This window comes from Pseudonaja textilis, chromosome 3 (genome assembly GCF_049901715.1).
Source record: "Pseudonaja textilis isolate UNSWEBS1 chromosome 3, rPseTex1.2, whole genome shotgun sequence".
Taxonomy (NCBI): Eukaryota; Metazoa; Chordata; class Lepidosauria; order Squamata; family Elapidae; genus Pseudonaja; species Pseudonaja textilis.
This window is the reverse complement of record NC_141992.1, coordinates 80,234,999-80,250,556: the sequence shown is the minus strand read 5'-3', so window position 1 is coordinate 80,250,556 and position 15,558 is coordinate 80,234,999. Positions and strand designations below refer to the sequence as shown.

General features: G+C 38.9%; 1 protein-coding gene across 8 annotated transcripts in view; it reads left to right on the top strand.

Annotated features, from left to right (window-relative positions):
- PTBP2 (polypyrimidine tract binding protein 2) overlaps window positions 1-15,558 on the top strand; it is a 169,513-nt gene that overhangs the window by 83,562 nt on the left and 70,393 nt on the right. For 4 of the 8 annotated variants that reach the window (XM_087930184.1, XM_087930183.1, XM_087930182.1 and 1 more), the window contains exon 2: window positions 7,392-7,564. In XM_087930184.1, the coding sequence (XP_087786310.1) occupies window positions 7,392-7,564 (173 nt within the window). Of the gene's footprint in view, window positions 1-7,391; window positions 7,565-12,671; window positions 12,837-15,558 lie in introns of those variants that run through there. The other 4 variants (XM_026700337.2, XM_026700336.2, XM_026700335.2 and 1 more) reach the window with 2 other exon arrangements.

Genomic DNA, 15,558 nt, shown 5'->3' with positions numbered 1-15,558 from the left:
ATAAACACGTTGCAGATTAAAGGATATTCTGAGGGTTACATCAGATGCTCAAAATACTTGTATTATTATTATTAGCATAGTTACAGTTCATATCTAATCTTCCTTGCTCAAAAGCAAGGACCATTGAGTTCAGTGCTGCAGACTTACCTAATTTTAAGGCCCACGAATAAGAGAGAACTTACTTTTAAATAAATGATTTAGCAAATCTCTTTAGGATTTAAGTCTTTGAAATAAAGTCTTTATCTGAGATGTGTTATTGTATATGCATTCCCCTCCAAAAAGATTATTTATAATTTATCTGTATATGACTTGGGCCATACTTTACATTACGTTATAATGTGGTTTAGTTGCTTTGGGGTTATTGTCGTGTGAATCCTGCCATTTATTGATAAAATGTCTAACAGTGCAGTCATATAGCTACTGACTTGGAACTAACTTCTTGGGAACTAACTTATTTCTGATCGATGTGCATAGGATTGCTTTGTATAAAATCAGCAAGTGCTGTCTAAAAATAAAAAGAACCTCTGCCCATCAGTCTAAAAATAACAGTACAATGAATTATGGATGAAGTCAAGAGAAGGAAAGCCCAAAAGAAGAAATGCCAATCCCTTGAAATAGAGAGCACAACCTACTTACTTCCTAGTTCCTCAGTCTCTACTATGTTGTAGATAAAAACATTGCTTTCAACTTTCAACTTGCTCCATTTTCATTGTTGCTATGCTGCAGTTTCTTGGGTGCCTGAGCCTGAATCATTCTTAAATTCAAACAATTCTGTTTTATTTGAATTTAGTAAATACTAAATTACTTATGTTTGGATTCACATCATAACAAAAGAGGAAATACTGATGTTACATTATTTATTACATTTAGATTGTTCTTTTCCGCTACAGTGCAATTCAAAGTATCCAAATGGAATCTGGACAATGTACAGTAAAACCAAACAAAATAGAAAACACGATAGAATAAAGATAAAAAAAGAAAGGAATAAAGAACAAGAACAGTGCAGCAAATAATTAAACATAGATTATATTGAGAGTATTTGCACCAAGAAAAATTCCTTGTGTGTCCAACCACACTTGGCCAATAAAGAATTCTATATCTATATTAAAAATTCTACTGTGTTTAAAAAGCCAATAAAATGAAAATATATCAATAAAGAAGCATTGTCTATGTGCAGAAGTTCTCTTCTAAACCTTCCAGTTTGGGATGCTTTAGCCATATAAGAATGAAATCTGGATCTGGATCTGGATTGAAATATGGTTATTCCAGGCAGAAGTGGCATGGGAAAAGAATAAAAACAAGAAAAGGCCAACACTTAGGGCTTTGTGATGACAAGTATGGATACTTGGGAACAGCAGCAACAGCAAATGAAGATGCTGGATATATCAGGGAATGGGTGAGTCGGTGATATTTATTTATTTATTTATTTATTTATTTATTTATTTATTTGATTTGATTTGATTTGTCAATCGCTTATAAGATAATAGGTATAAGTAAAAACATAGTTATGAATACATAGATACATATAAGAAAAATAAAAGAAACAATAGGACAGGGATGATAGGCACGTAGAGTATTCCAGACATTGACCACTTTGTTGCTGAAGTTGTATTTCCTGCAGTCAAGTTGGGTGTGGTTCAGCTTGAGTTTGTATCTATTGTTTGCTCTTATATTGTTATGGTTGAAGCTGAAGTATTCATTGACAGGTAGGACATTGCAATGTATAATTTTATAAACCATACTTAGATCAGACCGAAGACAGCGTAATTCAAGGTTTTCTAGGTCTAGAATTTCAAGTCTGGTGGCATAAGGTATTCTACAATGAATAGAGGAGTGGCGAATTCTTATTGTGAAATACTTCTGGACTTTCTCAACTGTGCTAATATCAGATACGTAATGTGGGTTCCAGACTGATGAGCTGTATTCGAGTATTGGTCTAGCAAATGTTTTGTATGCTCTAGTTAGTAGTGTGATATAATCAGAGAAAAAGCTATGTAGGATTAGGTTAACAACTCTTAATGCCTTTTTGGTGATGTAGTTACAGTGGGCTCTAGCATTTAGATCATTAGAGATGAGTACTCCAAGGTCCTTTACAGAGCTTGGATCATCAACAAGGTCATGACTATTCAGCTTGTATTTTATTTTCTGATTTTGTTTGCCAATATGTAAGACAGAGCATTTATTTGTTGAGATTTGAACTTGCCATTTGTTTGATCATTCTGATACATAGTTGAGATCTTTTTGAAGGGTAGCAGTATTGTCTGTGGTATTGAACAGCTTTACCTCATCAGAGAACACAGTTGCTCTTAATATGATCACAGAGGTCATTTATGTAGAGTATGAAGACAGTTGGTCCTAGAACACTGCCTTGGGGGACAACACTATTGACAAGTACAGAATCTGATAGGACGCTCCCAATTTTGACCATTTGTTGTCTGTTTGACAGGAATGCTTCTATCCAGTCAGTTGTCCAGAGATACCATAAGATTTTAGTTTTAGGAGTAGTTTGTCGTGTACCACTGAATCAAAGGCTTTACAGTCTATGTAGATTGAGTCTATTGCTTTGCCCTGATTGAGTTGTGTAGTCCATATATTTTTGCAGTGTAAGAGTTGCAGATTACATGATAGTTTTTTTCTGAAACCAAATTGTTTATTGAAAAGTAGGTTGTTTGTCTCTAAGTGGAGGATAATGGATTGGTTAATAATTGATTCCATGATTTTACAGGTGACGCAGCATAAGGAGATTGGTCTGTAATTTTCAACTAGGCTGGAGTCTCCCTTTTTGAAGATGTGGATGACCGTGGCTTGTGACCATAGGTTAGACAAGGAGCTGGTCCTGAAAGACTTTTCAAGGATTATGCTTAGAGGCTCGACTATGGCAGTGGGTAGCTTTTTTAAGAAATAGGCACATATTCTGTCCGGTCCAATAGATAGAGATGGTTTTAGATTGCGTAGTGCTTTTTCAATATTGTCTTCTGTAAAATGGATATGTATTAGATCATTGTAGTTTTCTGTGGTTCGGCTAGGAAATACTGGGCATGATCCATTGCTGTTTACAAATACTGAGCCAAAGAATGTGTTAAAGTCTTTACCATTAGGTCCTTTCAGTGGTGGAATGGACCTTGAGTCTTTTAGTTTGTTGTTTACAAAATTATAAAAAGAGTGGGTGGAATTGGTGCTTAGAAGGTTTTCCTCTTGTTTAATGGGATAATTGGTGCATTCAGTCTTTATCTGGTGGCATAATTTTTTGTATCGGCTTTTGAAGTTGGCAACATGACCAGATTTGTTTTTTCACCAAAGTGATCTCTTTTTGGATTGAAGCTTCCTTATTGTTATGGGTAATCTATTTTTTCTGGTTTTTGGAGTTGTTATTGGTACATATAGTTTGATGACTCTTTTGACTTCAAATAAAAATATGTTGTAATGGTCTTCAACAGTATTGCATCCAGTGAATAGAAATTGCCAATCAAGGGATGAGAGATCATTGTCTATAAGATCATAGTTGCCTTTTTTGAAGTTATAATTGGGGATTATGTCGTTGTGATGATTTTTGTGTGGATGTATGTTGAGACAAAAGTCAATCATATTGTGTTCACTGTTGGAAAAGGGTTCTTTAATTTTTATTCCATAAGTTGAATTCAAACTATTGCAGAAGATGAGATCGAGGCAGTTGTTTAGTCTAGTACTGTTGGCTACTAGTTGTTCCAGTCCCAGATTTGTTACAGCATTGTAGAAGGTTGCGTGTATGGGTTCAGTTGTACATTTGTTTAGGGTCCAGTCAATATGAGGTAGATTGAAGTCACCAAGAAAGAAGCGTGTGGGCAGGATATTGCCCATGGTAGTAGTGAATTTAGCTTGTTTACATGCTTGATGTCATAATCAGGTGCTCTGTAACATAGTAAGAATCGAAATGTGATATTTAAGGATAGTTCACAGATGATAGTCTCAGGAAGAGCAAGCTCCTGGGTAACTTGGATGTTTATATGCCATACATCAGCAGCACTGACGGCAGAAAGAAGACATAGGATGGAAGGAATGTGGTGATAACATTAGGGAGGGGGTGTACCAATGGAATATTATGCACTGGAAAATTTGGTGGTAAAAGATTTCTGCAGGGAGATGTTCCAGAGAATAGGGGCTATGACACATAAGGCATGTCTCCTAATTTCTGCCAGATGACATTCCTTGGTTGATGGGATCGTAACATACCCAACTTGCTGGTCCAAGTTGAACAGGTAGAAGAAATTCCTAGGAGAAGATGGTGCCTTAGGTAGCTCAGTGTCATGGCCTCAGATTCTGATGTTGAAGAAGTTGCTCCAGCTTAGCCTCTGGAACGTCAGCCTCATGAAGCATTAAGCTGGACATCACATGTGGCTGATCAATCATAAGCACCACCTGTGCAGCTGGACCTGTCTGGTGAGGATGACTTAAGAACTCCTGGTCCCCTCATCAAAAGGAGAGTAGAACAGAGGAAGTCTATTAGGCTACTTACCAAGCAACAGAGTAAGCATTCTGATTAGTGACATCAGGCTGCAGCTTATTAAAAAAAAAGACAAGACTTGCTTCACCTCTATTCTCTTTTTGGAAACAATGCCTGACTTGTGTGTGTCTTCCATGAGTGAATTCTACTCTTGAACATTAGACCTTGAACTGGCTGACAACCTTGATCCAGCCTTTGAAATTTGGACCGACTTGGGATAATGCTTCCACATATGCCTTTTTCAATACAAGCTTCACAGGCAAGCCTTTGCTTTGTTTGGCGTTCCTAGCTGTCGAGCTCACTCAATTGTCTGAAAACAAAATTGGTAATTTCCCAAGAAACCGTCTGTGCATCTGTGGCTGAAACCTGAAGCAGGACACTGTGGCTCCAAGTTATGGAGGGGTTTAAATGTGACAACCAGCACCTTAAATTGCACCCAGAAGCACAGTGGCAACCACTGTAGCTCATGTAACAGTAGTGCGATGTGTATCAAATATCTGACAAATTTATTACCCATGCAGCTGCATTCTGCGGTAGCTGAAACCTCTGAACACTTTTTCAAAGGCAGCCCAATGTAGAGTGCATTGCAGTAATCCAGAGAGAGATGGTGCTGAGAAGTCAAGAATATCAAGGATGGGCACACAGTCCCTATCCTGCTCTTTTCAGAGGTCATCTAAGAGTACAATCAAAGCTGTCTCTGTTCCATAACCTGCTCTGAACTTTACTGAAAGAGATCCCAATAAGGCAAAATACGAATAAAATAAAATATGTCTATACTTAGGAATCAGGGTTTTCAATTCAAACCCACTACTCTTCTCTAGCACATCAATCCTAAGAAGTTTAAATTCAAATAAATCTGTCTGTGCTACCTTCTTGTTAAGTGGTTATAAGACTGCAGATTACAGCAATGTGTTGTTTTTTTTTTAATGGCCAGTGAGGGGACTCTAAAGTGGCTTGAAGTTCCAAGTTATATTCTTACAGCAGCACACATTTCATCACTTTATCATTTTCTTTGCTATTGTCAGCTTGGAAGCCATTTTTCTTTGAGGCTTCAGGGCTGCACATTTGAAAATGAAAATTTGTTCACACTATTTGTCTATCGCTAAGTCCTCCCCAGTGTAGTGTTCAAGGGATGTTACATGGTGGTTCAGTTTTGCAGAAATCTAATATAATAAATGAGAGATCATAAAAAGAATACTTGCTGTAAGATGTTGTGGCTATAGAATCTTCACAACTTCCTGAATTTTCTCCATAGTCCTTGGTATGCCTTGAGTGTAAATAGGATGAACCAGGGGTGGGATTCTACCAGTTTGGGAGAACCGGATATTAAATTTGCATCTGGTTCGCTGAACTGGTATTTGAACCGACCGTCTGGCCCTGCCCGCCCCTCCCCTCCCCGGAGTCTCTACGCGGTCCATTTTTTATGCAGGTAAGTGCAGGGTCTGCGCAGAGGCTCTGGGAGGGGGAAAACATGCTTTCCAGAAGTACCAGAAGTCTGGAAATGGGCCTGTTTCCAGCTTCTGGAGGGCCTCCAGAGCCCAGGGGAGGCTGTTTTCACCCTCCCACAGGCCCGAGAGAAGCCTCTGGACCCTTGGGAAGGTGAAAAACCGGCCTCCCGGAAGTTCCGGGAGGCCACACCCACCATGGCCACACCCACCCAGCAACTGGGCAGCGAACCGATTGCTGGGATTTTTGAATCCCACCCCTGGTATGAACATATGTAGTACTTGATTTAAAAAAACATCAACAATAATTCTATTGTATCTCCAGAGTTCTGTGAAAATGTGGTGAGATTCTCTGAGGTACTAATAACAAACAAAACAACTTAACAAGTACGCATCTCATTTCCTATCACTAAAATTTTGTCTCTTGATCAGAGTTCTGAGATTTCTTTCTTAAACTCACAGATTTAATGGCCTGAAAAAAGTTGAAAATCCTTCCATAATGTACTGATTTTATAGCGCTGTCTGTAAAAATCAGTGCTGATTTAACAGGTTGGTGCTGATTTAACAAAGTGCTGGTCAGATGCTAGTCCAGAAACAAGTTTATACATTTGATTGGATTTATGGTGAGAAACACTCTGAAATCATCCTCCACCTCCAACAGTAGAGAAAGCCTTTTAGATTTATTTTGCTGAAATGTTCCTCTTCGGTGAGGCTAGCAAAAATGTCTTCAATTTCAGCAAGTAGTATTGCTTGGCATGTAATTGTGGATGAATGCTACCCTTTAAATCATCACAAATCCTGACCATACCAGAATTTTAACTAGAAGAATCACAGCTTCCCACCAGTTCAGTTTTTGCAAGCAGTGTAACATATGAACATGCTTTATGAAACTTGGGAGTGACACTCTTTCTTGTAACATCCTTTTAACTCTTTTACCTAAGCTGTGCTTTGAGTGCTGTTCACCTGTTTCCAAAATATGTTTCTGATCAGTGTATCCCTGACAGATATTCCACTGTGATCTTTTGGCCGGTAATCATTTTAACTGGATTTCTAGTGGCTTTGGTTTAGCATTATTAAAACGCTCCTCAAATTCATGCTGCTAGTAATTGTGAAAGCAAAACTAGCTTTCTATTGCATTGGTAAGATTTCGCTGTTCTGTTTTTGGTATGAGCCCCCTTGCAGGTCTTATTTTCATGCAAGAGATTAGACACCCCTGTTTTAGTAATACATTCTTCATCTACAGTAGTTTCTCAACCTGGGCGATTCAATCGCTGGCTGGGGAATTCTGAAAGTTGGGTTCCCTTCATCTCAGAATTGCCAAAGTTGAGAAACGCTGATTTACAGCATTTACTACAGCGCTCCTTTTAAAGTAATGGCTTGGTAGTTTATCTCAGCAAAGAGTTTGCTTTTCCTTTAACAACGGGTTCTCCGGATATATTTCATAGAAAATATTGTGTCGTTTCCAGCTAACAAAGAAAAGACTCTGGAGTCACAAGCTTGAACCTTTTATAAGAACCACTGTAACTCTCAGGAGCCTCCAAGAGCAAAACACCTACAGGCAGCCCCAGGCAATCAAACCACAACCCCAGATCACAGGCATGCCTAATCAACCAACAACTACCCAGCACACTACAGTAAGGTAAGTTAAAGAGAGAGTTACTGTAACACTTGTAGAAAACATGGCTAGAATTTGAACAACACATTAGGACTTTAATTGTACTGCCTTAATGCTGCCTTGACTCTTACCTAGTAAATATATATATAGAAGTCATACTGTAGGAAGCACCCCCTCAAATGAAATATTTTGGGGAATATTGAAAGAGGCAGAATATTATATTTCCCCAAAGGAGAAAAAGAAAAATCTTAACAAAGGCAGAAAGCAGCTCCAACAGCCTCCAGCAGATGCCTGAAGTCTTTAGAGATGGATATTTTGGGCCCATTAAGAAATCCATGCCAGCCTATTCACAAACAAAACACCCTCAGCTCCATCTGATGGGATTAAAATTTACACACACACCCCACCCAAATTATAAGAACAGGACATGACCTTTAGGACATAATATGATTAACGCATCACCATTAGAATAGCAAAAGACACCAGGTTCACTACATTGCACAACCCCCTAGGAGCATCCCAGAACCCTATAAAAATCCATATCCTCATCAAATCAATTTTTCAGCTGTCCCAGAACTACATGCTGTTGTTGGTTCTGCTCATCAATAAACAGAGTCCTTCTTCCCAAATAGCCTCCATTTTATTTCCAGCACCCCTTCTCCCGGCTTAGAACCAGATCAGATTTTTCTTCCAACAATACTTCATACCTTTTATGCAGCTAGAAGAAATTCCTATTTGCATTGTTAGAAAGCTAAATAAACTAAACCAAGAAAAAGAGAATAGTTCTCAATTCTCAGCCCATATGGGGATGGCCCCTTACTTTCAATCCTGTCAGTACTACATAGTTAATCAACCAATTACATAGCTATTACATTCAATAATGCAGCACGCAGGGTTATTGTTTTAACCACAGAGTCCAAAGCTGAGTTCCAGTAGATAAGGGGTGTCAAACACGTGTTGGCACATGACGTATCATGATTTCCTCCCTTTCGCTAAACTGGGGGTGAGGGTGGCCAGCGCATGATGCATCTGGCCTGCGGGCTGCAAGTTTGACATCCCTGCAGCAGAAAGTGGACATTTTGTTTTCCTTATAACCAGGACAAAATTTATAATTTGTTGTATGAAATAAATCTACCCTTCCAATTTCTAGATAAAGATGGGAGTCTGGATTTAATCAGACATGCTCTTTTTCTGTCCTATTTTATAATCAATGCTGAATCTCTATGTTGGACAATGGTGACTTCACCTCTTTCCTGTCACCACAGTTTGGGCCACTGTTTTTTTTTAAAAAACCAGTATTTTTTTAAAAAAACAGTTCAAACTGTTCTTTTTTAAAAAACAGACACAGCCAGGCAAGCTCTGCAAAGCTGGTGGGTTGTTAATCACAGTGGCTACACTCTAAAAAACAGATTGGCCTCCATTTTGCTAGGTGATCTGGTTCCAGATCTCTTGGTAAGTAATTTTTCCCTGGTTAAGTGTGTGATGCAAATACCTTCATTGGGCTTTGCATAACCCATAAACCAGCTGAGCACATGCTTGTTACAACTTTCTTCACACACACTTTTCCCTCCAATCTGGCTTCTTTTCACTAGGTCAGTATTTCTTCCCGTGATCACCAATGAATCATTTCAATGAGTAAAAGTATCCGTCATGCCCACATGGGCAGAGGAATTGACAGGATTGTATTTCAAAGTAAGGAATCAGGCAGAGCTTTAGTTGTCAAACATGAAGCAATTTCAACAGCTATTAGCTGGATTCACACTTCTCGCTAAGCCATAATGCAGTTTATTTTTGGTTTGGTGTATGAACTCAATTATTGTGCCTTGTGACTTAATAGGCTGGGCAAATAAAGTCACTTCTGGTTTATTCTCATTTAACTACGTGTGATGAGAAGCCAATCCCTTGTTGAATCTACAAAATATAGCAAATTGTAGCTTTGTCAAGGTATGAATCCAGCTCTTTTTTTTTTAGTTACCCTTAAAAAACACGAATTTACCCTTAAAAAACACGAATTCTGAATTAATTTTTCATTTCCTATTTAAAAGGTAAAAAACTTCCTTCAGTAGAGTTGACTCCTAACGGTTACATGGATATATCCATGCAGTTTTCTTGGCAGCATTTCAATCTAATACCTATTCTTTCCCAATGCCTTTTGCATATGCCATCAGGACCAGAAAAAATTGCAAGGGACATCAACATCTGCTGGATAAAGAAAATCCAAGCTGTCTTCTTTGGCAGCCGTTCCTGGGACAGTGTTAATTCTAAAAGCTGCAGGAGGCCAGAGATTCAAACTGAATAGCAATCAGAACATCTGAATATAGAAAGGGGGGGGGAGAGTAGTAATAATTATTTCTACATGGTAATTCTTTTTTCTCTATTCTAAAAATTTTTTTTAGGTAATCTTTACTCAGAAATGCCATTTAGCACAGGGAAACTTATTCGTGGCTAGAAATGTGAAGGCCTAAAGAAGTTTTTTTTAAAAAGCAGCAAAATCCTTTTTCTGATATTTTTTGCTTTCTCTGAGCACCTGGGGAAAAATGGATATTTCCTAGTAGTTTCTTTTTAAAACGTAACAGCTGAAAGAAATTGGCCTATATTTGAAAATATTCATTCTAAATCAAATAAACGTGAAAGAATAAAGAAAGTTGCTTCAATAGATTGCAGACCTTTGGTTTTTCAGACACATAATGCAAATGATAAAATAAGGTCAAAGAATTTGAAATGTACTAATTAGAAAGCATAGTAATTATGTATTCGTGAATGATACTAAAAAAATGTGTATATTGCATTTTCCCTTTGAAATCCAGTTTCCCTCCCAAATAATGTTTTTCTTCATGGCTTCCAAATTCCTGGAAATGTTATATCTGTATTCATAAGGTAAGCATAAGATTACCAACCAAAATATGTTGAAATATTAGCAAAGCTAATTTCACTGCATATGAACTACATATTAAGCCAGCTTGGTCTACCAGCTGGGTGACCCTGGATCAATCACTCTCTCTCAATCCAACATACCTCACAGGGTTGTTGTGAGGAAAATAGGAAGCTTATTAGATGTTTGCCACATTGAGTTATTTATAAAAATAGTGGTGGGAAAAAAAAAATCTACAAAATTAGCAACCTCTTTTCTTAGTAGATTCCTTTGTATTTTTACTTGTTTTTCTTTCTGTATCAACATCTTTTCCCACATTCTGAAAGGACTCAGTAACGTGCACTGCACACTTCTATGGTGGCACATATCACTTTTGTCTCCATTATTTTGTCATTTTTATTTGCCAATATACAGCATGCATCTATGACTGGAACTAAGTACTAAAGTTATAATGTGGTTTATTTTGTATTAATATATTAGTTTAGCCATTATGAGTTAGACACTATTCTGTCTCATTGAACAAATATTACTTAGCGGAATGTGTGAACCCAGCTATAAATTGTGAACTATGAAAAGAATCCTGAAGATGTTGTGCACATAAACCATATCAATACAACCTCTAACAAAGTGACCAGGTACAGATAATATGGTAGACTTCTACCTTACTGGTTTGTATACTATGTTTGCACAAAGGTTTTCTGGTTTGTTTATATAATCTTGCATGACTTATGGAGCTAGGTCACAAAGTGCTTGGGTGTATATTGTTAGCCACAATGTGGTCTATTTACTTTTGGCTTAAGTATGATGCATAAACTTAGTTGTTGTCTATAGTTCAGGATATTGGATCACTCCAGCCAATTGTGCTGTCAAAGTAAATTACCATTAAGCAATCCATGGCTCACTGCAAGAGGCAGCTCATTGCTTTCCTATGGTCCCCAATAGTAAGTGACGATGAATCAATAAAAAGAGAGCCAATGAAAGTTGGTTCCCTGAAGCATCCACGTTAAAATACAAATATAGGTAGCTCTTGACTTGCAACCATTCATTTAATGACCATTCAAAGTTACAACAGCCCTGAATAGAGTGACCTATGACTGTTTTTTTCCCCACACAGCCATTGCAGCATCACTTTAGTCATGTAATCAAAATTCTGCTTTGGCAACTGGTATGTACTCATACCAGGATCATGTGGTCACATGATGTGATATTCCGACAAGCAAAATCAATGAGGAAGCCAGATTCACTTAAGAACTATGTTACTTACTTAACATCTAGTGATTCACTTAATTGTGGCAAGTTATTGGGCAAAACTCAAGAACTGTCTTGCTCAGCAATGGAAAATTTGGGTTCAATTGTGGTCGCAAATCAAGAACTATCTGTAGCAACATGTAAATATTTACAGAATGGTAAATAAATGTCAAGTTACGCTCCTCCACACATGCTGATTATGATCTTGCATAATCTTGCATAATGAGCCCCAAAATAAAGCCCTGGTTAGGAGAAACAATGAAAACAGGACTTAATCATGTTGTTCCTAGCCTCTTTACCATTTGGGTACTCAAATTTGCCCTAGAAGTTGTGGAAATGGTTTGGACATATTTATAAAATTAAATATTCAATTTTGGAGTAACTGATATACAATTGTGTTTGAAATGCCTCTAAAGAGATATATGGGAAGGCATATACAAATGCAACCACAATGATTATCTCATGCCTTAGAAGAACTCTCGTGTTTTTAAAAGGCAAATTCAGGGACTTTTGAAAAATTCAGTGTTCCCTGTATTTTCCAAACTTTTACTTAGTAGAGTCTGAGCAATATGCAAAAACCTTCACCGGCTTGGGTCACAAAAATGCTAATCAAATAAGAAATAAGAAACTGTATCTTTGACTGAAGATGTGGTTGGAGTCTAGCAAAATTTTGTGGATATTTACTCAGTATTTACTACACCAAAGGCGGGGGGAGAAGGCCCAGTGTAGGTATGAAATGGTTTCTCAGATCAAAATGAGTTACTCTGAAAAGCATCTTCCTATGTAAATAAATATAATTCGGAAGAAGATCCTGAATAAATGCCTTTGCCTCAATATTATAATGACCGAAACACAGAATCCGAGGACCACCTTACCCTCCCCTCGGGTATGCACATTCCATTTCCCTTGTCTTTACACCTTCCTAATCTTTTGAGGGCAAAAAAACCCTCAAACCCTCAGTCTTGTGGACTGAGCATGCCCGAGCCAACTGCGCGCATGCTCATTGAGAACAAAAGAACGCCGATTTGATGGGGAGCAGAACCTAATAGAGCTCGGCAACCTTCGGTGTTTTCCGTTGGGGCCCGGCCGCCATTTTCTCGCTCCCTCTCTTTACTCGTTAGCTGCGCGGCTCCCTGCCCTGGTCGCCAGCGCTTTGTCCTGTTCGGCGATGGACGGGTGAGTGAGGGAGTGAATGAGGGACGACGGCCGGGAATAAGAAAGGGAGGAGGAGTTGTGTCGCCGCCGCCGCCGCCACTTCTCCCGCCTTGTCTTTGCATCGTATCTGACGGGGGAGCTGGCCGCGCATCCCTTGTTGTGCTAGGCTCTTCCTCAGCCCCTTCATCCTCGGCCGGCTGGTTCGCGGTGTGCGAGCCAGGAGGTTTCGGGATGAGAGGAAGAAGGGGTGTGTGTGGTTTTTTTTTAATATGGAGGGAGGGAAGGTGGACGGGAAGACGGCTTTCCCCCTCCTCTTCCTCCCCCCGCGACCGCTTCTGGTTTCTCTCTCAGGGATTTGGGCCCGCGGCAGCAACTGAGGCGCTGACATGAGGCATCATCCTATGGCTGCTCTCCTGAGATGCCGGGTTATCCAAGTGGGGGTTGAGGGAAACCAGAACGAGGCCTTCAATGCTGAAGGAGTGGATTTAACACACTTTCTGATTCTTTTGGTCCCCGTCCTAACCCCCCCCCCGCCCCCACCCAGAGCGGCCCTCTTTTTCAATCGGGCTTGGAGAAAGCTCGTGCCCCACCAGTCCCTGGCCCGCTTTTGTAGCCACCCCCCTTCCCCTCCCCTCAGACGAGGGACCGGAGAGCAGCAGGAGGCGGACTCCTTCCTCTTTTGTTCCCCCATAGAGCTGCTCTGCGGCCTTCTCTCCCCCCCTCCTCCGAGACAGAAAAGATGCCTCTTTGTATGCGTGGAAACAGACCGCCTGTCAGAGCCGAAGGGAGGAAACGGCTGTGGGGTGTCCGCCATATGGAAACAACACACACCAGGGCGCTCTTATTGGCGGGATAAGATATTTGGGTGGGTAAAGTCTGCAGCCGCAGGCTCACGACCAGGCCCTCTTATTTTATTGGAAGCCAAGCGGCTCCCAATCATGGGCATCAAGAAAGATGGCTTTTTATCACCCTTATAATTCTGCAGTATTTAAAGTTGCTTTGGGAATACAGCTGTATGCCATTTTAAGCAGGAGGAGGTGAGAGTATTCGAATATGGGCCTTAGGGAAGTTCCTGGTTGAGAGCTGTCGGTCACTTGAAATTGGTTCAGATTAGGTACCTATATTATTACTACACACAATAATATGAAATCACACCTGCCAGTTCTTTAGCTGGTGTTGGCCTTCATACATGTCAAGTTCTACCCAAGAATCTAGTCCTAATTTATTAGCAGTATGGCCTTTTGTATTTGACAGATGGAAATTGTATTAATGTACAGGTTTCCTAAATACCTTCTAATATTTTTTTGGTATGTCGCCCTGTGTGCAAATAACAATCAAGGCCAGTTTTTGTGTGCAAATAACAATCAAGGCCAGTTTTTTGCCATAATCATTCCAGTTCAAGTTCAGCTCTTGATACTCCAATTCTTTGTCTTTTATCCTACTATATCCCTAGTATTGCCACATTAATCCACACTTTCTTTTTTTCAACCACAGTTATTTCTGGTGTGTTATGAGCCAAGATTTTATCAGTTTGTATTCAGAAATGACACAAAATTCATTTTCTACTATTTTTTCAGCTGTAAGCTTCATCAATTTTTCATTACTGGCAGATCATTTTTTTACAGATGTTTCAGTTTGAAACATCTATTTTGGTGACTTGTGTTGTTGTATATAATCAGTTTGTGTGATCTTAATGAGCTGAGTGTATGATCTACTGTTCATTCTGCCTCCTTGCACAGTCTGTCTTTCGAATCATTTGATGATATTTCAATTCTGGCCTTGACTGCATTAGTTTGAATAGGTTGCTTTTGAGCAGCCAAAATCAAGCCTTCAGTTTCTTATTTTAATGTGCCAGTTGTAAGCCATTGCCAGATTTTATCTTTTTCCATTTCCCTCTTGATCTTTTGTAGAAATTAACCATGTACTGCAATGCTTTTCCTTGCCAGCATTCTATTCTGTTTGAAATAATTGTATATTATTTCAATATACTTGTTTTATTTCCTATACATACAATAAGTTCCAATTTTGAACTTGGTTCGATGCTTGTTTGCTATCTTTTATATAAGGTATGGTTTTTTTCTTTGAAAGTTTATTTGACTTGAAGTAAACCTCGGCTTCCATTTCTGTATGGCACATATAATCTATTAATATTACTATGGGATGTAATACATAGTGAATAGTCATTAACTTTCTTGCTTTTCAGTCCAAGCTGTTCAGTTCAACTTGTGTCCAGTTAATAATTCAAGCAGTGTATCATAGGTATGGACCATTTATTGGTGGCTTTGATGGTATTCCCACTGTTCAGTGTTTTCTTTAGTACTTTTCTCAGACTTTGGATATATTCTTTACTTATCACATTGTTAACTTGTCCCATCTTTGATATTATCCAACTGTAAAATGCTCAGATAATTGTAGGTTTCATTCTGATGGCTCCTGATGGCTGGAGTATTCATTTTATGTGTTTCAGTTCCATTACTGTTCGTGTTTTTATCCCAATTTATTGCTATTGTAGCACATATCTCTAGGCCAAATCTCATTGCTATATTTTGTGCTGAATATTCTTACCCTACAGGTAGACCGTGCCTTATAATCACAATTGAGTGCAACATTTCTTTTGTTAAGCAAGACAGTTGTCAAGTGAGTTTTGCCCCATTTTATGACCCTTCTTGCCACAATTTTTAAGTGAATCATTGCAGTTGTTAAGTTAGTAACATGATTGTTAAGTGAATCTGGCTTCCCCTTT